The sequence below is a fragment of the Mustela putorius genome, unplaced genomic scaffold (assembly GCF_011764305.1).
Source record: "Mustela putorius furo isolate JIRA1106 unplaced genomic scaffold, ASM1176430v1.1 tig00000253_pilon_pilon_pilon, whole genome shotgun sequence".
NCBI classification, from domain to species: domain Eukaryota; kingdom Metazoa; phylum Chordata; class Mammalia; order Carnivora; family Mustelidae; genus Mustela; species Mustela putorius.
This window is the reverse complement of record NW_025421329.1, coordinates 694,900-718,090: the sequence shown is the minus strand read 5'-3', so window position 1 is coordinate 718,090 and position 23,191 is coordinate 694,900. Positions and strand designations below refer to the sequence as shown.

Genomic DNA, 23,191 nt, shown 5'->3' with positions numbered 1-23,191 from the left:
ATTGAGGCCTTCAGAAGACTGCCTTTGTTGCTCAGACTTAAAGAAGATAGATTGTGTCAGTCTGTATAGAGGATTATACTGAACAAATAGTTTTCTAGTTGAGAAGACTGCTTGGGAAATCAAGATATGAAAATAAAACAGTGATGAGTTTGAGATAAGAGGTAGATGGAGTGGGTCTTTCCAAGTTGACTGGATTGTGGCCCTTTTGTTTAGGTTCTCATATCAGAGCACCTACCCAGTCATGCCAGGCCTTTCTTTTCTTTGGAAATTTCTTTGGAAATTGCTCAGGAGTTTATGAGACATCCTGGCCATGTTTTCTGTATATTCCCCTGCTTAGTTGTGGAGCTACACTTTTGATCATGCTTTGTAGATTTTAATCTCTCCTGTTAATGCCTTCAGCTGGGTCCAACTATAGCCGAGGAAGGTGAACATCTAAGATGGGTACAAGTTCTTTTGTAGTTTGGTTCCTGAGACATCTGACTTGGGATATGTAGTCCCTTCCTGTTTGTGACTGATTCATATTATACCAGCTCTACCAGCCCTTAGCCTGGGGCACCTCACAGATTCTCCTTGAGTCAGTTTTTCCATCTATTATATGGGGGTAATTCCTATTTCATAGAGTTCTAAAGATTGAGTTTAACATATGACAAGCCCTGAGAAGTTAGTAATTATTACTAATATGAAGTGCTTTGGAAATGATATATATAAGGTAAATATTTATGGTGACTATCAATGAAATGTTTTTACAATGTCAAGAAAAGGTCAACTATATATTGTGGATGAAAGGAGAAAAGTGCTCTAAGAAAGAAGATTGATATACTTACCACGGGATCTTACCTTTACTCAAAACACAGAGAAAGCTTCATCTAACTTAATTCAATTGTTAATTGCAAATCACTCTCCTTTGCGTGTAAGAGGATGTCCTGAGATTATCATTATCAGTGGTGCATAGATGGAGTCAGTGTGGATCCATGGAAAGAAAAAGAAGGTTAATGAGTAGCTGGGAGATAATACTGTAATGGCAACTGTGACTACAAAATTGACTAAATTAAGTTTTACTTTTCTTTTCATCTTAGAATAACTTTAATTTTCTCAAGTCATACTTTATATCATGTTGAATATTTTATTACATTTTTCTCCAGTGATGAATCAATCATACTTTTAAAGAATTTACCTGTTTATGCTTAAAAGTGATTAAAAATACATTCTGGAATAGTAAGTTAATCATGAGTAAGTGAGCTCTATAGTTTTGAATGATGACCTCTGTTTTTTAAGAGCGTGGATAGGAAGTTCTTTTTTAAACAAACTTGTTTTATTATTTTTGACTGGGCTGTGTTACACAGATAATGGGAGTACAGGAGTGAGTTTAGTATATTTCTCTTCCCCCACCCCCACTGTTAAATTTGGAGAAGAATTTCAATTAATTATCTTTAAGAATCATTTTGATGTGGAATCTTTGAGGTATCTTAGTAGTTTAAAGGCTAAGGTCACTGGAAGAATTTTCCTAAATCTTAAGAATTATGTTGGAAGTCATGCTTGTACTGCCCCCTGCAGTTTCGGTTGCTTTGATTCACCACCTTTAAGCAAGGTGAGGTTTTCAAGAGTTCAGTTGGAGTATTGTAATAGTTCGGGTCAATGGAATGATACAAGTAAATCAGATTCTAATATTTTCTGTACTTAGAAAATTAAAAGTAACAATCTTAAGTCCTTTCAGCTTACTGAAAAGCCCCAGAGAGTTTGGTTTATAATGTATTACATTTAATTTGAGAGTACCTACTTTTCTTTTCTTTAGTTTTGACCAATCTATTCAGTCAAGCTAAGTCTTGTCCTGATTGCTGAAATCATACCTTTTTTTTGGACTTTGGGATGTACTTTTTTTGGGTACAAAAAGCCCCTTATTTTGTAAACTTAGGCAGAATTCCTTGAACACTTTACTAACTGTGGGCTGAAGTGCCTGAAATGGTTTAATGGTCCTTACTGGCTAGAAGGGGTATCTGGCCTGTATTTAAGGAAAAAAAATATATACATATATATATTTTTAAAAAAATACATATATATATATATAGATATATGTATATCTATATATCTATTTATCTCTCTGTGTGTGTGTGTATATATATATATATATATATATATATATATGCGCACCTGGGTGACTCAGTCATTAAGCGTCTGCCTTCTACTCAGGTCATGATCCCAGGGTCCTGGGATCAGGCCCCACATCAGGCTCCCTGTTCCCCGAGAAGCCTGCTTCTCCCTCTCCCACTTCCCCTGCTTATGTTCCTGCTCTCGTTATCTCTCTCTCTGTCAAAGAAATAAATAAAATTTCAAAAAATATATATACATATGAGAATTTGCACTTACCCAAAGAGTCAAAAGTACACTGATTTCAACTCCATGCCATAGGGGAGGAAGAGACAAGGTAGAAGAAATTTATTGGTATAGCCACATGCACACTTATGCAGGCCATCTAAACACATCATTTTTGACCTTTTCTTAGAAACTGATTACCTTGTGTAGTTTCATTACCCTTGTTTACTACTACAGACAAGTGATGTCATCCTAAGACTACCATTTCTGGACAGTAGAGGGATCTTTGTCATTTAAAGGAGTGGGGAGGTGAGTGCATAAGATCTGCCCGTTAAACTTACCAGCTTCTCTCCTCAGGATTTTGGGAAGGAAGGTGGCCACTTCATTTGAGGCGTGCTCTACAGTATGGGAATGAAAATGATATGACACCAAAGTGCATTTTGTTTATCTTCAAAATGTAAGGAGGGAAATGGAAAGGCTAGTTTATAGATCGTATTTTAATTTACTGTTAAACTGATTTGGCCCTATTGTTTCACTTAGCTGTTTATAGCTTTTTTGAGATTGTCCTTACAAACTGATGGAAAAGTGACTTCTATCTTTTGGATAGTGCAGTTTTGATCTCATGATAGTGGAGAAGAGGTATTGTGAAGCATCTTGATCTTCTTATCTGGGGCTATTCATTTGGAAGACAGTTCTTTTCATGGCTGCTTTGGAATAGTTTTGGTTCAGGTAGCGGCAGTGGATTATAAACTCTACACCATAATTTTGCACATTTCACATGGTATAGCTTCTGATATGAATTTCTTCTTTGAGGAAATTGGTTATAGCTCTGGATGAGTCAACTTAACTTAGAAAGTGTGTCACAGATTCTGATGGAAAACAGGCTTCTTGTAAAATCCTTACTGAAGCTCCTTTTGCACATCAATGTTTTTCTGAGAAAATGTTAATTAATAATAATTTCTAATAAGGAATTCCTTTCTAATAAGGAATCATGGATGAAATGTGAATGACACACTTTTGAGAGGTCATTTGTAGTCCTGCATGAGAAAACTGATGAATCTGGCTGAGAGTTTGAATTATGTAGGCTTTCAGAGATTTTGGTCAATTCATTTTGAAAACTATTTTGGTAGATAGAATACTGTGTATTAAAAATTGTGGTTATTTTGGTAGATAGTTATTTTGGTAGATAGAATACTGTGTATTAAAAATTGTGGTAGATATAGCTTTGACATTTCATATAGTGAGAGGCAGCTTGCACAGTCTCCTTTGTTAAAAATGTTTTGTTGAGTTTATATTATTCTAAGTGGACACCACAGTTCTTATGTTGACTTAATTTGATTAATCCTTTAAGACTCCCTATGATCAAGGGAGATGGTAAGTCATGGCTGAAATTTGTTTATTGTCCAAATGCTTTAACATTTAAAGAACAGATTATATCGGGCACATGTTTTTATATCTGTTTTGCTAGAAGCTGTTGTCTGTGGGTCTCTGTTTAATCCAATATGATGCTTGCTTATAAACTCTAGGAAAGTTCTTTAAGAAGTAACTTCTTATAGATGGCCAATAGTTTGGGATATGAGAGGAAAAAAACTGTTTGGATTATGACATATTTATATTATTATATATAATATCATTACACTTTTATCTGTCTCTATATCCTCTTAGACCTAGAGCCAGCTCTGCATGCATTTCTTTAAGGCAGGGATCTCCAGAATGTCATCACTGTTGACTAGTCTGTTGTTGGTGCCCCCAGTCAAGCCTCTGTGCAGCTGCAGGATTAGGCCACATCCCCTGTTCTTGGCCTGGCATTGTAAATGTGTGCCACAGGGAGGGAGAGAGAGAGAGAGCGAGCATATAAGGCCTGCCAGTCCTTGAAATACTTGGTGGTCGTGGAGATGGTATGGATTGCTCCTGACATATGCGTATATCTAGGATGGAAGGGGATTTGGGAATGGCTGATATACCCAACTTCCTCTCAACAGACCTGTTTGCAAGTTTGCTTGTGGAGTTTCTTTGTGAGTAGACACTTAACCACATCCTGCCACATACCCTACTCAGTGTTTTTTGTTGTTGTTGTTGTAAAAAATGGGACATTTGTTTTATAGATGTTTCTGTTTATTTGGGAGGTTGGAAGAATATGTAAATAAATGAGCATCTCCATTTTTCTGAACATTTTTGGTTTGCAGAGATCATCTTTTCATAAGCAGAGGGTAGCTGAGTATTTCAGTGGTTCCTTGCTTCCTCCTCCCTTCCCCTCCCATGAGGCGTTGAACACACTGGAAGACAGTTTGAGGCATTTAGCTCACATATATTCAAGTGCCCATTAACTATAATATGACTGATGAGTCTAATTTTAGACCTAACACTCTTGAAAGTCTCATTTTTCTCTTCAATTTATAATATCTTTTATTCTCTGTAATGTGGGGAGGACCTGTTTTTGTGTATTTGAAGCAAGGAGTTTTACTTTTTATCCTCTGTAGTACTTAACCTGTTTTCATTGCATGAAGTGTGAGTTTTGTCTTTAGATTTTCTTTTTCCTTTTTTTTTTTTCCCCCCAACTTGGTATCATTGATTATTTCGGTCAAAGACCCCATTTTGCCCATCTGTTTAGCATTATTTCCAGTGGTGCTTCAGTATTTCTGTGTATTCCAGCTGTTTATAGAGTCTTTATGTTTCTCTGCATTTTTTTTTGTTTTATTTTTTGAGGTGTACATACACAGTTACACTTCATGGAGTTGCATCCAGCCAAGTATCCATGTTCTTCTTGTGAAGAGGCAGAGAAAATCACCTCTCCCAAGAATTTCCACCTTCTGACCAAGGGAAATGTGTCCTGAAGAGCTGTACGCAGATGGGAGGCAACTTGTTTGCTTGTTCTGCTGCTAGAGCATTGATTTAATTAGAAGACAGGCTGTGGGTGGCCATGTGCAGACAAAGAAGCACCAGACATGTCGAGCCCAGTTAGCCTGGGACAGTAAAAGTAAGTTACACTCTTTTTAAAACACTTTTGAGTAGTGATGCTAATTCTTGCCTTTAGTACTTAGGGGCAACTTGTAACTTACTGTTTGTGTTTATACAGTGGGTACACCTGTTCTTTTCTGAGGACCCTAGAAATTAAATGTGCTTTCTAGCACAAAGTACCTGCTTAATGGAAAAGCAGTGATTTTTTTTTTCTTTAAAATTTTTTTAGAATAAAAAGCAAACTGAATCAATTATTACATTCTGATTTAATTTTACACTACATCAAAACTGTGTATTAGTTTTTGGTCAAGTCAAAACACTGAAGTATAGAGCTTATTATGTTTTACTTTGTACTTATGGGAACATGAAACAGTTTCCTCTTTTTTCTAGCCATTTCTTGATAAGTTGTGTGGACCTTATCAGATGTATTCATCTTGGCTGAATCTAGAAGATATGGCCCAAGACTAGACTTAGCAGTTCCTGTGGAGCATGTAGTTTTATATGTGAACCCTCATTTTGCTCTTGGAATTGGTACTCTCCAAGAACATATTACATTTTGGAATTCAGTTTTGAGCTACTTAAAGCTGCATTTGGTAGTACAATGGAGTTGGTGGTAATCTGTGTTTTGGCTGTGTGGAAGCAATTTAGACTTATGAATTGAGTCCTGTATGTCCTAAGATATAAGATTCATTGGCCCTTATATTTGTAGCAGTGTGACTATTGAATCATTTTGTGCGTGTGCATGTGTGTATTTGGGTCATCAATTTTATAATCGAATATCTACTGTTGTTTTTTTTTTCTACTTTCTTGTAATTTCTGGGCTAAGAAGCTTTTTCTGTGTTGAACATTATCACAGGCTGATATCATGAAAGACTGCCCTCTGATTTTAAGTTCTTGCCCCTTTTCCCAGATTTATTTAGAATCTGGAAAGGAATGAAGAGACTTACATGATTTTTAGGAATCCCAGCAGGATCACATCCTAATTCCCACTCCAAAGCAGGACAAAATATTGCTTCAGTTTTCTTTCATTCATATTCTCTCTGTTCATCTCTCTCCAGTTCTTATGTGTGTAGTAGATTTTACCTAAATGTTAGAATAATGCAGGATCGCATCCCACTATAGCGGAGCAAACAATTTATAATTAAATTCTAGGTATCCCAGTTGATGAAAGTTCTTTGGTCATTCCCACTGCCAGGGAATTGTTACTAGTTGTCATTCTCACTTAGGGTCTAGCCTCCTGCATGGTACACACATTTCCTGGTAGTTCATGACACGCTTATTATACTAGAACGTAGGATATCAACACTGTTAACACTTGTTAGGCTTCTTAGAAAATCCAGAGTGAGGAACTTATTTATGTTTTCTTCTCTTGGAGTATGTGCAGATGTTAACATTTTCTAGTGTGTTGAAGTCATCTTAATAAAAAGAAGCATTATAGGTTACTACTTATAAGTTAGTAATCCCCCTTTCTCCCTTCCAATTCTCACCAGGTCCTCACCTCACATTTGATAGAAGGATGACTTAAGTCATTGTGATCCCATGGTCTGTTAGATTCTTTTTGAGTGATATTTCCGTATTATTGTCACATGGTTAAAAGGTGTAATTATTTAGGTTGAAGGGAAGTGTAAGTGGATGCCAAATTTAGCTCTACTAGAGAAACAGCTACATTTGTCTCTCCTATTGTAGCTCATGTGGAAAGGACAATCTCAGGTACTGTGTGTGCTAACTTCTTCCTGGACATGGTAAAGAATCCAACTAAAACAAAGTTTAAAACTATTTCAGATGTGCAAGTCTATTGGAGCCAATATTTTATTTTAGAGTTTTGTGTTATGTTTGACAAGTAACTCTTTGTACTGCAGTTCTGTGGCTTTCAATTAAAAAAAAAAAACCCATGAAAATAAACTGCTGTGATGTCCTTTTTCTGCTTAATTATGTTATATATTTATTTGCAAATTAGGCAGGTTAATAATAGAGGTTGAGTATAGAGGTGCAGTGCTTTTTTACTAAAGATATTTTTTGGTAATAAAGAAAAAAAATACTTCTAGTTTTTATCAAAATATTGTATGCCAGATCAACAGTTGCTCTAATGAACAAGTATCAACATTTATTGCAATTTTTATGACATTTCTAGAAGAGTTTGGATGTTTCATGAGGATCATAAAAAGCCTTAGTTCCTAATAGATGTGCTATTGTATGTGAAGCTTTTTTCCCAATATAAAATATGTTGTCTTTCGTGTTATTGAAGCATTAAAGAAGTGAACTGTCCTAGATACTAAAACTGGTATTCAATGTAACATATTTGACTTAAATGTTCACAGGGTGTGATGCAAACAAATGCTCTTTCAATTTACATCCAGGAGAGCTAAAGTATTACTTTAACACATGTTAAAAGTAGAGCACTGTAACTATTTGGCTAGATATAATTCCAGGCTGTCTAAGTTGAGTAATTTCCCCAGGCATTCCAACTTTGATCAACCACAGCAAGAACTTTTAGCATGTCTGTAAAGCAGCCAGTGCATCTGTAAATATGTCCTGAGGTAGAGAGAATGCCAGAAAAAGAAAGAATACTTGCTGTCGTTAAGGAGCAGTTACAGAATGAAAATGGAAAGTTTTTTTGTTTCCCTAGGAACTTTTTTTAGATCATTGAGCCTCTGATGTCTAAGTATGCCCTGTGGTTCTGTATTAATGAATGAAAGATACTTCATTTGGGCCTAGTAAAAATGTTTTCTGGCTAACTGCTGCTGAAACTTATTGGTTAGAGTCCATTAATTCTTAACATTTCCAGTCTTTATTAATGTAATGTTAATTGGCTAAAAAAATCCAACATAAATAAGAGTGTATATCAGTCAAGTGTGTCTTGATTGTTTTTCATTGGCTAGTATTTGGGTGAAAGTATTGTCATATGCCCTGTTTTAGAGAATAATTCTAAAAACAGGCAGCAACATCACTATAGAAATAATTTCTTAATACCTTTGTTTTCAACAAAGGTGAAAATAGGTTTTTTGGGTTTTATTTTCAGTGACTTGAATATGAATTTGCAAATATCTATTAGTTTCTATATACAAACATTAACTAAGAATTTATAATGGTAAATTGCCCTGTGCTATGTTGGGAGCTGCATGTTTCCCATATTTTTGGACACAACATGCTCTTATCACATGGATATCACTTGCCTGGAGGTTTTTTAAGGAATTAGTAACTACTTGCCTGCTGGATATTAAATTGGACATTCTGGCTAGCTTTTTTCTGTCTTTGTTTTCTGTAGTCCCGTGATAACAAATATTGTGACTTCTAATTAGCTCCAGTTGTGAAAGTTCTGCTTTTTAAGTCAATATTATATCAAACATTAATTGAGGGGTGCCTGGGTGGCTCAGTGGGTTAAGCCTCTGTCTTCATCTCAGGTCAGGAGCTCAGAGTCCTGGGATTGAGCCCTGCATCGGGCTTGCTGCTCAGGTGGGAGCCTGCTTTCCCCTCTCTCTCTGTCTTGCCTCTCTGCCTACTTGTGATCTCTCTCTCTCTCTGCATCAAACAAATAAATGAATGAATAAATAAAATCAATCAATCAGTCAATCAATCTATTGAAAAAAAAACCTGACATTAGGATGAATCCATAATCTTGTAATTTCTATATGGTAGATCCCTATGATCGTCCACATTTTTCAGTTACTCAAAACAAGGATAACACAGTTAAATAAAATTAACTAGCAGTAAAAACAACAACAAACAAACAAACAAAAAACCTAGTAGCTTTACCTTCTCTTAATAGAGTGTTGTTGTTGTTTTTTTTCATAACTGGACAAAAGGCAGTATAATTGGTAGATTTACAGCTTTTAAGCCCATCCCCAATATCCTGAAAGAGGTGCAGAGAAATGGTGATTGGGCAAGTTGTGGAGGGTGGGTAGGGGAAGGGCAAAGTTTGGGTAAGCTAATTGTGATTTCATAGGCAAGGTACTCAAGTGGATTTCTGAGTTGGTTACCTTGTTATTGTTTGTTTGCCCAAGAATTTTTCTGTATATATTGTCCATCTGAATGCTATTAATTTCTTCAAATTTAATATTTGCTTGATTTCATGTGCCTGTTGCTTTCATCTTGAAATCTCTATAGTTCACACTGAGATGAGAGCCAGCTTTTATAAAACTATGTAGGATCTGGTATCTAATTTATAGATAGATTCTTACTATCCTTTAATTATTTTACCTGATTCTCTTTGTCATATTTTACATATTACCCGAATATTGATACCACTGCGCCCCCCCCATGTAACTGTGTAAGTTTTACATGTTTTTGTGTGTGTGTTTTGTTCTTTGAATTTTTCTGCTCCAAACTACTAGCCGCAAAGAGAGTATCATGTTTTATCATTTTGATAATGGCAGTCACTATTGGATTAAGTTGTAGATGAAGTTGATTAATAGTGATCAAGGAAGTCTTGAGAAAAATTCTAGGATTCCTCATTCTTCTTGTGGATTCTGGGGATAAAGCTTATCTGACTTGTTTGTAGGAGCAAAAAAGTATTATAAATTCCAGTCGTCATAATCAGAAGATATGTGGCATTCCTGACCACTAACCCGGCACTTCTTAGTAAATAAAGTGTGTTGACATGTAGTAGTTAGATTATAGGGCTTACTTCTGTATTTATTTTTCTTGTTTAAATAGCAAAAAGGAAGAATATTCAGTATTTTAAATATTCAACTAAGCATGAGAATGAAATCACGATTTGTTGTTTGGACTGGCATTTGTGTCAGAGAGCTTCTTTGTCTGGAATCTGTATTATATATTCAGTTTTCACTGAAGACTTAGCAAAGCTCAGATTTTGCATCAGAAGCTTGATACCTTACTAACTTGTGGGCCAGTGGTTGCAGAAGAGACACCTCATATGTTAATTGGCTCATAGACTAGTTTTAAAAATTGGAATTTGTTGCCAACATTTAAAAACTAGGAGACTCAAAAATCTGGATTTCAAACTTCTTTTGAAGAAAATAAGACCTGGCCACATGGAGCATGCATTCTCTCAGGGCTATAGTCTGCTAGGGCCGAATGACAGCTGCCATTTTTGGCACAGGAGGCTTTGTAATTAAGACTGTATTTCAGTTCAAGGTAAAGCAGAAAATAAGACTTGGACAGATACACCAACTTTTGTCTTGTTGAAAGGGCCAAGAAAATGAATTGATAGCTTAACAGGGATTTCTACCAAAAGTAAGAGTAAAACTGGAATGAGCTTTGATTTAATTTTTTGCAGTTGGAATTGGACTGAAATATTAACTTATTATTTTGAAAATGAACTTCAAATCAAACTAAAGACTTTCAAAAAATTTCCCATTGAAGCACTTTGAACCAGAACCTAGTATCTCACTCCAAAGAGTTTAGAGCTGGAGCTAAAGCAGATCAAAATATTGTATGGCCCAACTAAGATTGAACTAAATTGTTCCTTTATTTACTTTTTGTCTCAGGAATAAAATATTATTTTCAGTGTTCGTGGTTAAGAATGTACCAGAAATGACCATAAGTACAAGCATATTGCACTACTTTCCAAACTTTGTCTTGCTTAGCTAATTTAGCTTCCAACATCATTTATCTTATCTTGAGCCCACTACTTTGTAATGGAAAACATACTTAGAAAAGTCGTTGATTTTCACATAATATTTGTGGCTGCATATGTGAGGATTACCCAGAAAGCTTTGTATGTCCTTTTTAGTAATTCTCTCATTTTATTAATCTTTTTCCAATTCATCTAATTTTTCTTCAGTAAAATTGAATCTTGGCTCCCAAAGTGGTTAGCTTTTGTAGCCTCTCATAGTTCATTTGTGTGTTTTTGCTTTTTGCCTCTTCCATGCTGTTGCTGATAAATGCCTTTATTTTTTAAAAATTTAAAAAAGCTTTTATTTATTTATTTGTAAGAGAGAGGGAGGTGAGAGAGAGAGAGCGAGAGAGAGAGCGAGCATGATTGGATGAGAGGGGCAGAGGAAGAGGGAGAAGTATCCGATCCCAAGACCCTGAGACCGTGACCTGAGCCGAAGGTAGAGGCTTAACCACTGAGCCACCCATGTGCCCCAAATTAATCATTTAAAAGTAATGCAGTGGTATTCAAACATTCATAATACCATACCACTATCACTTTCTGTCTTGTTCCAGAAACACTTCTATCTCCACAAAGGGAACTGTGTACCTATTAAGCACTTGCTTTCCATTCCCTCCTCTCCTAGCCCCATGGCGACCACTAATCTGCTTTCTGTCTCTATGGATTTACCTATACCGGATATTTCCTATAAATGGAATCATACAATATGTGATCTTTTGTGTCTTCTTTTACTCAGCATAATATTTTTAAGATTCATTCATATCATAGCATGTGTCAGAACTTCATTCCTTTTGTAGAGGATTATTCAGCATTGTTCACGATTATGCCACAATGTATTTATCCCTTCATCTATTGGTGGACATCTAAGTTGTTTCTACTTTTTCACAATTGTGGAAAGTGTTGCTGTGAACATTCCTGTACAAGTATTTGAGTACCAGATTGTTAAGTCATACTAACTGCGTATTTAAGTTTTTGTGGAATCATCAAACTGTTTCCACAGCAGTTGACCGATTTTCTATTACCAACGGCAGTGTATAGTTACTCTGTATTCTTGCCAGCACTCGCTCTTTTTGTCTTTGTGATTCTAACCTTCTTATAGGTGTGAGGTGGTACATCACTGTGGTTATGATTTTTATTTCTCGAATGATTAATGATGTTGAACATCTTTTCTTTCTTTCTTTCTTTTTTTTTTTTTTAAGATTTTATTTATTTATTGGACAGAGATTACAAGTAGGCAGAGAGGCAGGCAGAGAGAGAGGAGGAAGCAGGCTCCCCACTGAGCAGAGAGCCCGATGCGGAGCTCGATCCCAGGACCCCAGGACCATGACCTGAGCCGAAGGCAGAGGCTTTAACCCACTGAGCCACCCAGGCGCCCCTGAACATCTTTTCATGTGCCTGTTGACCATTCGTCCATCTTCTTCAGAGGAATGTCTGTTGATGTCTATTCAAGTCCTTTGGCCATTTTTGAATTGGGTTGTTTTTTGGTTATTAGGAGTTCTTGATATGTTCTAGATACTATAGTACTGCTGCAAGTCTGAAATTATGTCAAAATAAATACTTGAAAGGAAAAATAAATTTTAATTACCCACATAGTTTTCTTGTCTCCTCAGTATAGCCCTCTGACCATGCCCAGTACTCCCTGTCTCCTGGCCTGTTTCATTTTTCTCCATCATGTTTACTGCTATGTAATATGCCATCTAATTTATTTAATGTCTTATTGTCTGTCTCCTATAGCTAGAATGGGGGTTCCACGTGGGAAGGATATTTTTCTGTTTTGCTGTATCTCCACGGTTTACTTCCCAGATTTATAAACTATAGCCTGAAAGCCAAATCTGGACTGCTGCTTGTTTTTGAATGGTCTGCAAGCTCAATATGGTTTTTACTTTTTTAAATGATTAGAAAAAAAGTCAAAAGAAGGATAATGTTTCATGACACCAGAAAATTATATGAAACTTAAATTTTGGTGTTTATAAATGAAATTTTATTGGAACAAAGCCATGCTTATTCCTTTTTGTATTTTCTCTGGCTGCTTTCATGCTACAAAGGCAGAGTTGAGTAGCTATGGAATTGCCTGTGTGGCCCCCAAAGTCTGAACTATATAATGTATCTGGTGCTTTACAGAAAAGATTTACCTGCCACATAGGTGGCCAATAAATGTCTGTTGAGTGAATGAAACTTAACCTGTACCACCACAGAGGAATCTAAATTGGAAATCTTTCAGTAATCCAGTTCTCAAAAGTTTGACCTTAATTAGCTGCTGAACAAACCCAAAAAAATCCCCAAGTGATTTTTTTGTATATGTGCTGCTGAAATGAGCACTCCAAATGACTTTTTGGTGATACATTTTCACTGATATCTATTCATCCTGTAAATAATGAGAATTGATGATAAAATGCCAGGGAATTTGTAATTCTTAGGAGAGTGTCAGATAGGATAAGTGTACTGCACAGGTTTTGCCAGTGTTAGTTTGAAAAAGACTGTAAGAACATGGGGTATACATCCTGTTTTTATTACTGTGTTTAAGAAAAAGTCAACAATTAGTTTGTTTTAGAAGCTGTTTTTTCCCTCTTTCTCTTCAGCTTTAGGTTAATAAAGCTACCTGCTTGTTGGTGAAGGCAATAATTAAAATGATTAACACAATTTGAATAAGTAACCATATTATCACATAATTTCATTCTACTATATTTTATTCATCTTATGATATATTTGTTGATTTGCACTAGAGTAACAGGATATGAATACTAATATATTAGTAATTTCCTGTAAATATCTAACTTCTTATAGGAAGATAGAAATTGGACAAACATAAATCATTTTATATAAAAATGATTTTATAATATGACAGTCTAGTTTTTATACAACATTTGAAAACTAAATTGTTTGTATCTGTAAGAGCTGTTAATAGAGGTCTCATAATAGATCCCCGGAGGTACAGTATACCCTTTAGCCTTGCAAATAGTTCTTATTTTATTTTATTTTATGCTTTCAGCAAAGGACATTAAATGGGTAATACAGGTTGTGGTTTATAGTGAAAGAGTAATGTTTTGCAGATCTTTGCCTTGGCTTGGTGTTTCCAAATTTTGTTAATAGGAAAGGGTTTACAGGTCATGATGGGGATGTAGCTCCTGACTTGCATTCTTGGCCTTTCCACCCTCTCTTCGCTGGGTCAAGCAGTCAGAGGGATCTTACTTTGTACAACTTGTGTCTCCTCTGAAGGTTATGAGTAAGCTTAAAAAATATTTTGCTTTTAAAATTTCATCTTGTAGAAGCTGAAAATGCTCTGGCTTGAATTTATTTCATTTCTCGTTTTTTAATTGTGAAAAGATTAGATTCTTAATACTCTTAAATTCTGGCATTTCTCTGTAAGAGTAACTTGTAAGGATAAATATCAGCTTAAGGGTTATAATTCACAATTATCCTATTTATATCTAGTTATAATTAACTCCTGTTCATTCATTCTACAGATATTTATTGAGTACCTAATAAATGCCAAACATTACGTTAGACATTAGGATACAACACCGAAAAAGACAAATTATTGTACTTATGGGGCTTAACATTCTGGGGATAGAACTACACAAAAAGTACATGTAATATCAGGTAATGAAAAGTGCCGTAAAGAAGCACAAGATAGTGAGAGGAAAAAAAATGGTTGGGAAAGTTGGTGAAATGCTAATAACTCAGTAAGGGGAAGGCCCTCTGATACCATGTGAACAGAGACTTAAATGAAATAGAGGAGAAACCCATGTGAAGATGTTGGGGAAGAGAGTTTTTGGTTAGAGGAAAAAGTGCCCTATTATCCCTTATTCCATCTTATTCTTTATACCACATCACTGTTGGACATTAGCTATTTATACGTATGTATATATATGTGTTTACACACACACACACACACACACACACACACCTTCACACACATGTGCGTGCACACGCACATGGTCTTTATTGATTGGCTCTTTCTCCTACTAGAGTCACTCACTACACTTAGCATTTCAAAGGATTAAATGAACAAATGTAAAAGCCCTAAGGTGGCAATGTTCTCTATGTGCCCATGAATTGCAAGGAAGTCAGTGTGGCTGGTACATAAGATGTGTGAGGGAGGGAGGGCCAGGTCATGTAGGATCTTGTAACCCTTGGGAATTAGGACTTTAGATTTTAAGTATTATGGGAAACCATTTAAATTTTTGAACATGAGAATAACAGGGTCTAATAGATATTAGAAGGATTGCTTGCTACTAATTGGGCGTAATTATTTCTAGTTGTACAAAATGATTTAGGTCAGAAAATCAACAAATGACCATTTAAAAGCTTAATGTATATTTTTTGTAAGGGGAAAAGTAGTATATAGGTGATTAGTTTGTATCAAGTGAGAGGTACACTTTTTTGTCTGTTTTATCAAAGTATAATTTATATACAATAAAATTTACCAATTTTAATTATATAATTTGATGTTATGATAAATGTATACAATCATGTAACCACCAATATAATCATGATATGTGACATTTCTGTCACTTCCAAAATTCCCTCTTAATGTCTCTCTACAGGGGAGAGGCATTCTTTCAGTGGCCCCTGGCAACCACTGTCTGCTTTTTATCATAATTTGGCCTTTTCTAGAATTTGGATTAAATATAATCATACACTATGTGGTCTTTTGTGAGTGGCTTCTTTCACTTAGCATGATGCTTTTGATATTCCTTCATATTGTTAGGTGTATTAGGGGTTTGTTCCTTCATTGCTGAGTAGTATTTCATTGTGTTGATATATCATAATTTGTTTATCTATTTACCAGTTGATGGTCATTTGGGTTGCTTCCAGTTTTTGGCTGTTCTGATTAAGCTGATATGAACATTTCTATTCAAGTCTTTATGTGGACATATGCTTTCATTTTTCTTGGATAAATACCCAGGAGTAGAATTTCTGGATCTATGGTAAGTGTATGCTTAACATTAAAGAAACTGCCAAGCCATTTGTAATTTTCATTCTCACTAGCTAATGGATGAGGGTTGCAGTTGTTCCACGTTCTTGCCAATACTCGCTATTGTCTGTTTTCTTAATTTTAGCCATTTTATTATTTTATTTCATTTTATTTTAAGCCATTTTAGAGGTTTATATAGTGGTTTTAACTTACATTTCCCTAATTGCTGGTGATGTTATGCATCTTTTCGTATGTTATTTGCAATCAGTACATAAAATTGTTTCCCATTAAAAATTTTGGATCATTTGTCTTACTGAGTTGTGTGAATTTTTTATATACTCTGAATGTAAGTCCTTTATTTTGTATATTTTGTAGGTTTTTTCTCCCAAGCTGTGGGTTGATTTTTTTTTTTAAAGAAACTGTCAATTTTAGAACAGTTTTAGATTTACAGAAAAATTCAGAAGATAGTACAGAGAATTCCCATATACTTAACACCTGATTTCCCCTATTACTAACATTTACATTAGTATGGTGTATTTTTCACAATTAATGAACCTGATGTGACACATTATAATTAACTGAAGTCCATACTCCATTCAGAATTCCTTCATTTTTACCTAATGTAAATGCTTTTTCTGTTCCAAAGTGTTTTTTACTGTAGATTTTAAAAATTTTCATCTTAGAAGTTCAGTTTATTTTTTTTTAATAGCTTCCTTTTCTTTCCTTTTACCCTCGTGTTTTCTTATACCTACATGAACATATAGAGCATGTTTGTGAGAGCTGTCTTAACATTATTAGCTAGCTTTGGAATTGTCTGCTACTTCTATCATTTGTGTCATTTCTGGATTTTTTTTATTGTAATTTCTTCTGGTTATGGGCCATAGTTTTCTGCTTATTTATATGTCTGGTCATCTTTGGGTTTATACTAAACATTGTGAATTTTATATCTTTGGGAGTTGGCTATTGCAGAACTTTGTTTTGGGACACTTGTTCATTGTAAATCATTTTTATTTTTTTGAGGCTTGCTTTAAAACTTTGTTAGTGCTGGTCTAGAGTAAATTTTCTAAAGTTAATTGGGTCTAATTTTTGTGGCGTTACCTTCTGAGACTTTCCCTGATAGCCTCAATCTGGCTGATGGGAAGATAACCTAGTCTCCCCTCTGTATGGGCTCCAGAAATTGTTTAGCTTACTGTTTTCCAAAGCATTTTCCTTTGGCCTTGGAAGTTCCCTAACAAATATATGCAGACTAATACTTATTTAAAGACTCTGGATCTCTGTACTTCTCTCTGTAGCTTTTTTCTTTTTGTACCCTGTACTCCATTTACTAGGCTTTCTAGCCTCCTTGAACTCATAACTTCATCTCCTCAACTCTGGAAGAATGTTGGCTCTCTTTTGGGTTTCTTTTCCCTGAGTTATGGCCTGGAAAGTATCTCTGGGAATTAAGTTGAGGCATCTAATTTGTGACTCTTTTTTCAGGATCACAGTCCTGTGCTGGCCTTTGATTGAAATTCATTTGTTGTTTATTTTGCCCGATTTTCTAGTTAGGAAGATAAATATAATCTCTATTATGTCTTCATAGTCAGAAGTAGAAGTTTAGTAGATATACTTCTAAAAAATTTTATTTATCTTTTAAAATTTCTGTTCAATGTTCCAGAATTCATTGTTTATGCACCACACCCAGTGCTCCATGCAATATGTGCCCTCCGTAATACCCACACCCAACCTCCCACCCTCTTCCCCTCCGAAATCCTCAGTTTGTTTCTCAGAGTCCACAGACTCTCATGGTTCCTCTCCCCTTCCAATTTTTCTGAACTCACTTCTCTCTATACTTTTGAAGTTATATATATAAAAATTTTTTTTTTAAAATTTAAGTCATCCCTGTACCAAACGTGGGGCTTGATCTTACAACCCCCACATGGAGTCACACATACTACCAACTGAGTCAGCCAGGTGCTCATGAAATTATTAATATAGTTTGAAGTAGGAGAAATATTTTTGAAAAAAATTTCTTCTAAGATACCTTTTAATTTTTTGCATGCTTTTTCATATTTTTAAAATGTTAAATTTAAACCATCATGCAGTAGTCATTTTCAGAATAACTTTGTTCAATCTGTGATTTCTAATTGGATTATTTAAAAAATTTTGCCAAGCTGATAAGCTGATATATTCCATATCAAGGATTGTTGAGATATTGTATACCCTGGTATGATCTTGTATGTATATTTTGGGAATTACTATATGTAGGTAGATGCTTTACATTTTTTTCACATTTCTGTTCCTTTTCCATACTTTGAAGATATGCATGATTAGGCAAGGGAGGTTATATGTAGTAAAGAAAAAAACCTCAAAAAACAAAAAAACCCAAACCGTTGTAATGTAATTTACTTGCTTATAATCTCTTCTGCTCTGTTCTGTATGAAAAGATCCAGGGCAAGAATTCGGTCTTCATCTGTATTAAACCATAATTCTTAATTAATTAATCAATCAATAAAATTAATTATTATTTAATTATTCTTTGGTTGTGATCTCTTTCCCAAGATTTAATTCTGAACTGATTTAGCTAGAAATATTAAGTTGGAAGACCTTAATGAAAATCCTTATGCTTAATTATGCATATCTTTCCTCCATCTTATAAAATGCCTTATTCATGGTTTTATTTATTTCTCAAGTTTCACAGTTCTGTTCCTTTCCCTTCTCTCTCTCCTTTTTTCTATTCCTACTACTATCATTTCCATGCCAGGTAGTTAGTATTTCAAGCCAAGTTGTAAAATAGCCCTCAGTTTGGTCTCACTGATTTCAGTCTCCTCTCCTTCCTTCTCATACAACATGTGAATGTCAAAGTTTGTTTCCTTGACCAATATACCCATTTTGACTTTCTCTTATACAGAAATCTTGACTGGCTTCTCAATGTTTTTTTTTTTTTTTTTTTTATTCAGGTTCAGCTTCTGATTTATTCAGCATGTCTCAGTCTTCAGATTTGGCTCCAGTAAATCATTTTTGCTAAATGTGTCTTCTGTGGCTCTGATGCTTTCCCATTGCTTATATGTTGCTCACATAATTTCCATCAGCTGGAATTTTCTAGCTTCCTGGCTACCTTCAGGAAGTCTGCTGTTAACTTTTCTGTCTTAGTGGGCCATTGCTTTTGAGTGCTCAAAGCATTTATTATCTGTTTACTCAGTTCTATATAATTACATACTTTTTTGTTTTTTTTTTTCTATCCTGTGATCTTATTTAAAGTTCTATTGACTATAAGGTTATTTAACTGCATTAGGACAAAAGCCCTGTTCTCTAATCCCTGACCCCTTTGCTCTAGTTATAGGTACATATTAAGAAGGTTTAATGTTGTAGTCAGTTTTCTTGGATCTTGAAGAAATACAGGAAACGGAGTATTTGTAGATGATATGAGGCATTTGGTGATCTAAAGGTTGATCCAGATTTGCTCTAGTTTATTAGATAATATAGGTCTTACCTTAGAACAGAGTTAATTTTCTGGATTGACTCAGTTTTCTAGAATGTGAGGTACAGGAGTAGGCCTTTCACCTATGCAGTGATGCTGAGGAGTGTCAATGTGATCTTTCCACACCCGGCTCTTTTTTTTTTTTTTGAAGTCTTTTAGAACTTTGTCCCCATGATGTTTATTTTTGTTGTAAGATTTTATATTGTTACATCCCCCCCCCCGTATCTGTGGTTGGGAATCATGTATGATAATATATTGACATAACAAGACTAGTGGTATATATATTTAAAAGCTTTATTCACAGTATTAAAAAAATAAGGCAGTATCTTTCTTTTAGATTTCAAATACATGACTGACATCTTTTCGTTTTCTAAAATTTAAATTCAACTAGCTGCCAACATATAATACATTATTAGTTTTTGATATAATGTTCAATGATTCATTAGTTGCATATATGACCCATTGCTCATCATGTGCTCTTCTGATTCTAGGACTTTATGTTCTGTGTAGTCTGCTGATATAAGTTTTTTTTTCTTCATGGTCTCTTTTTATTTTTATTTTTTTTAAGATTTTATTTATTTGAGAGAGAGATTTGGGGAGGGGGGCGAGAAGGGGGAGAAAAAAAGAATCTCAAGCAGGCTCCATGCTCAAAGTGACGTCTGATGTGGGGCCTGATCTCACAATTGTGAGATCGTGACCTGAGCTGAAATCAAGAGCTGTATGCTCAATGAACTGGCCAACCCAGGGACCCCTTCATGATATCTTTTTAAATATATAATTCACATACCATAAAATTTACTCTTTCATAGTATACAGTTCACTGGTTTTTAGTATATTAATAAAGTTCTGCAGCCGTTGCATCATCTACTTTTAGTTCATCTGAATCACCACAAAAAGAAAAACAGTACATATTAGCTGTCACTTCCCATTCCCCCTTCTGCAACCCCTGGCAACCGCTAATCTACTTTATGGATTTTATTTTCTGGAAATTTCTTATAAATTGGATCATCCAGTATGTGATCTTTTGTGACTGACTTCTTTGACTTAGCATTATGTTTTTAAGGTTCATCCATATTTTGCCATGTATCAGTACTTTATTACTTTTTATTGCTGATTAATACTCCACTGTATGGATATACCATGTTTTACTTACCCATTCATCAGTTGGTGGGCATTGAGTTGTTTTCAGAAGTGCTGGCATATGAGTATTAAGTAAGCTGTTGTGATTATATGGGTATAAGTTTTGTGTAGATAGTTCATTTCTCTTGTGTATATACCTAGAAATGGAACTGTTGGGTCAAATGGTAACTTTTAAGTTTTTGAGGGGTTTCCAGATGTTTTCCAAGGTGGTGTACCATTTTACATTCCCATCAGCAGTGTATAAGCGTTCCAATTTCTTTATGTCCTTGCCAACACATCTGTCTTTATGATTCTTTTTGATGTTATTGTAAGTGGAATTATGGGTGTGAAGAAGTAGCTTATTGTGGTTTTGATTTGCCTTTCCTTGATGAGTAATGGTGTTGAGCATCTTTTCATGTGATTATCGACCATTTATTTATCTTCTTTGGAGAACTGTTCATTCATATTCTTTATCCATTTTAAAATTGTGTTTTTATTTTAGAGTTGTGGGAAGTTTTTTATATATCTTGGATACAAATTTCTTGTGAAATAAATGATTTACAGTCCCCCACTCCCATTCTATGAGTTTTTCTACCTTTTTTATTGTGTGCTTTGAAACTCAAAAGTTTTAATTTTGATGATATCCAATTTATCTAGTTTTTTCTTTGTTTTTTTTTTTTTTTTTTCTTTTTGCTTTCGTGTCATATCTAGGAAACTGCTGTCTATTCTGAGGTCATGAATGTTTGCCCTAATTTTTTTTTGAATGGTTTTATAGTTTTAACTCTTACATTTAGGTCTTTGATCAACTTGGAGGTAATTTTTGTATAGAGTGTGAGATAGAACCCAGCTTTATTTTCTTGGATTGAATATCCAGTTGTCCCAGCTCCCCCCAGAAAAAAGACTATCCTTTGTTTATTGAATTGTTCTGGCATAGTTGTTGAATTGACCATAAATGTAACCTTCTATCTGGGCACTCAATTCTATGGAATTGATTGAATTCTATTGCATTGATCTGTATGTCTGTCCTTAGCTATATCACACTTTTAAAAAAATTTATTTATTTATTTGACAGAGATCACAAGTAGGCAGAAAGGCAGGCAGGGGTGGGGTGGGGTGGGGAAGCAGGCTCTCTGCTCAGCTCAGTGTGGGGCTTGACCCCAGGACCCTGAGATCATAACCTGAGCTGAAGGCAGAGGCTTAACCCACTGAGCCACCCGGGTGCCCCTATATCACACTGTCTTGATTACTGTAGTTGTAAGTTATAAAACCTAGAAGTGTGAGCCTCTGATTTCGTTTTTCTTTTAAAGATTACTTTGGTGATTCTGAGTCCCTTGCATTTCCTTATGAATTTTAGGGTTAATTTGTCAAATTCTGCAAAAAAGGTAGCTAGGATTTGATACAGGATTTGAAGCTGTTCAACTTTGGAGAGTATAGCTATCTTAAAGATATTAAGCCTTTTGATCTATGTACATGGCTGTCTTTACATTTATTTAGGTCTTCTTTAATTTTTTCTTAACATGTTTTATAGTTTCAGTGTATATAAGTCTTCTACGTCTTTTGTTGAATTTATTCCTAAGTATTTTATTCTTTTTGATTTTATTGTAAGTGGAATTGTTTTCTGAATTTCATCGTTGCATTGTTCATTGCTAATGTGTAGATGTAACAATTGATTTTTGTATATTGATCTTATATTTTGAAACCCTGTTGAACTAGTTTATTTATCAGTCCTAATAGTATTTTAGTGGCACCCTTGGGACTTTTTGTATACAAGATTATGTCATCTTCTATTAAGAGATAATTTTACTTCTTCTTTTCCAACCTAGATGCTCATTATTTCTTTTTCTTGCCTAATTGTTTTGTCCAGAATATCCATTTTAATGTTGAAGAGAGTGAACATTGCTGTATTATCCCTGATCTTAAGGGAAAGCATTCAGTTTTTCACCATTAATTATTATGTTTGCTCTGGACTTTTTCTAGATGTCCTTTATCATCTTAAGGAAGTTCCCTTCTATTTCTAGTTTGTTGAGTGCTTTTCTTATGAAAGGGTGTTGGATTTTGTATTTATTGGTATGGTCCTGTATTTTCTCTTTATGTTATTTTCTTCTTTATTAACATCATGCACCACATTAAGTTTCACATATTAAAACCAAACTTGCTTCCCTAGGATCCCTCTTGTTTATGGTGTATAAGACTTTCATATTTTGCTGCATTTGGTTTGCTAGCATTTCCTTGAGGATTTTTGTGTTTATATTCTCAAGATATATTAGCCTGTAGTTTTCTTTTCTCATGATATCTTTGTCTTGTTTGGGAATCAGGCTAGTACTGGTATCATGCAAGGAGTTGGGAAGTGTTCTTTCCCTTTCTAGTTTTTGAAACAGTTTATAAAGGATTGACATTAATCTTCTTTAAGACTAATGGTATTTTAATTTTTGTTTTTATTTCTTAGGATTCTCCTTTTACAAATGCAGGAATGGGATCTAATCTAAATCTCTTGGGTGAAATTGAGTGTGATGCCAGCATAATGGATGGAAAATCCTTAAATTTTGGAGCTGTTGGAGCACTGAGTGGTATGTGGACATTATAACACATTATCTCTGTTCTCTAAAAAATTATGAATATTACTATATGATGTCTCCTAAAGATTTAGTCCATCTAGTGTTTTCTACAATTCTTGCTTAGAATAGTGTTGAAAACATCGTTTCCTTTTATTGGATGTAAAACATGAAATCTTGAAAGTTTTAAAACATGCAAAGTTTTAAAGAAAATAGTAAAAAGCTTATGTTAGATCTTTGTTAGAATTTGATCATTATCCTCCATCTCCTTGGGATTACAGACATTTAACCTGTGAGTTAGT

General features: G+C 34.8%; 1 protein-coding gene across 12 annotated transcripts in view; it reads left to right on the top strand.

Annotated features, from left to right (window-relative positions):
- The window catches only part of TASP1 (taspase 1), a 281,144-nt gene that overhangs the window by 15,791 nt on the left and 242,162 nt on the right, over positions 1 to 23,191 (top strand). For 10 of the 12 annotated variants that reach the window (XR_199566.3, XR_006606287.1, XR_006606286.1 and 7 more), the window contains exon 5: positions 22,784 to 22,904. Coding sequence is in view for 6 of the 12 variants with exons in the window: in XM_004754208.3 (XP_004754265.1) it covers positions 22,784 to 22,904 (121 nt within the window). In the remaining 6 variants the exon portion in view is untranslated. Of the gene's footprint in view, positions 1 to 5,120; positions 5,288 to 15,635; positions 15,775 to 22,783; positions 22,905 to 23,191 lie in introns of those variants that run through there. The other 2 variants (XM_045078421.1, XM_045078422.1) reach the window with 2 other exon arrangements.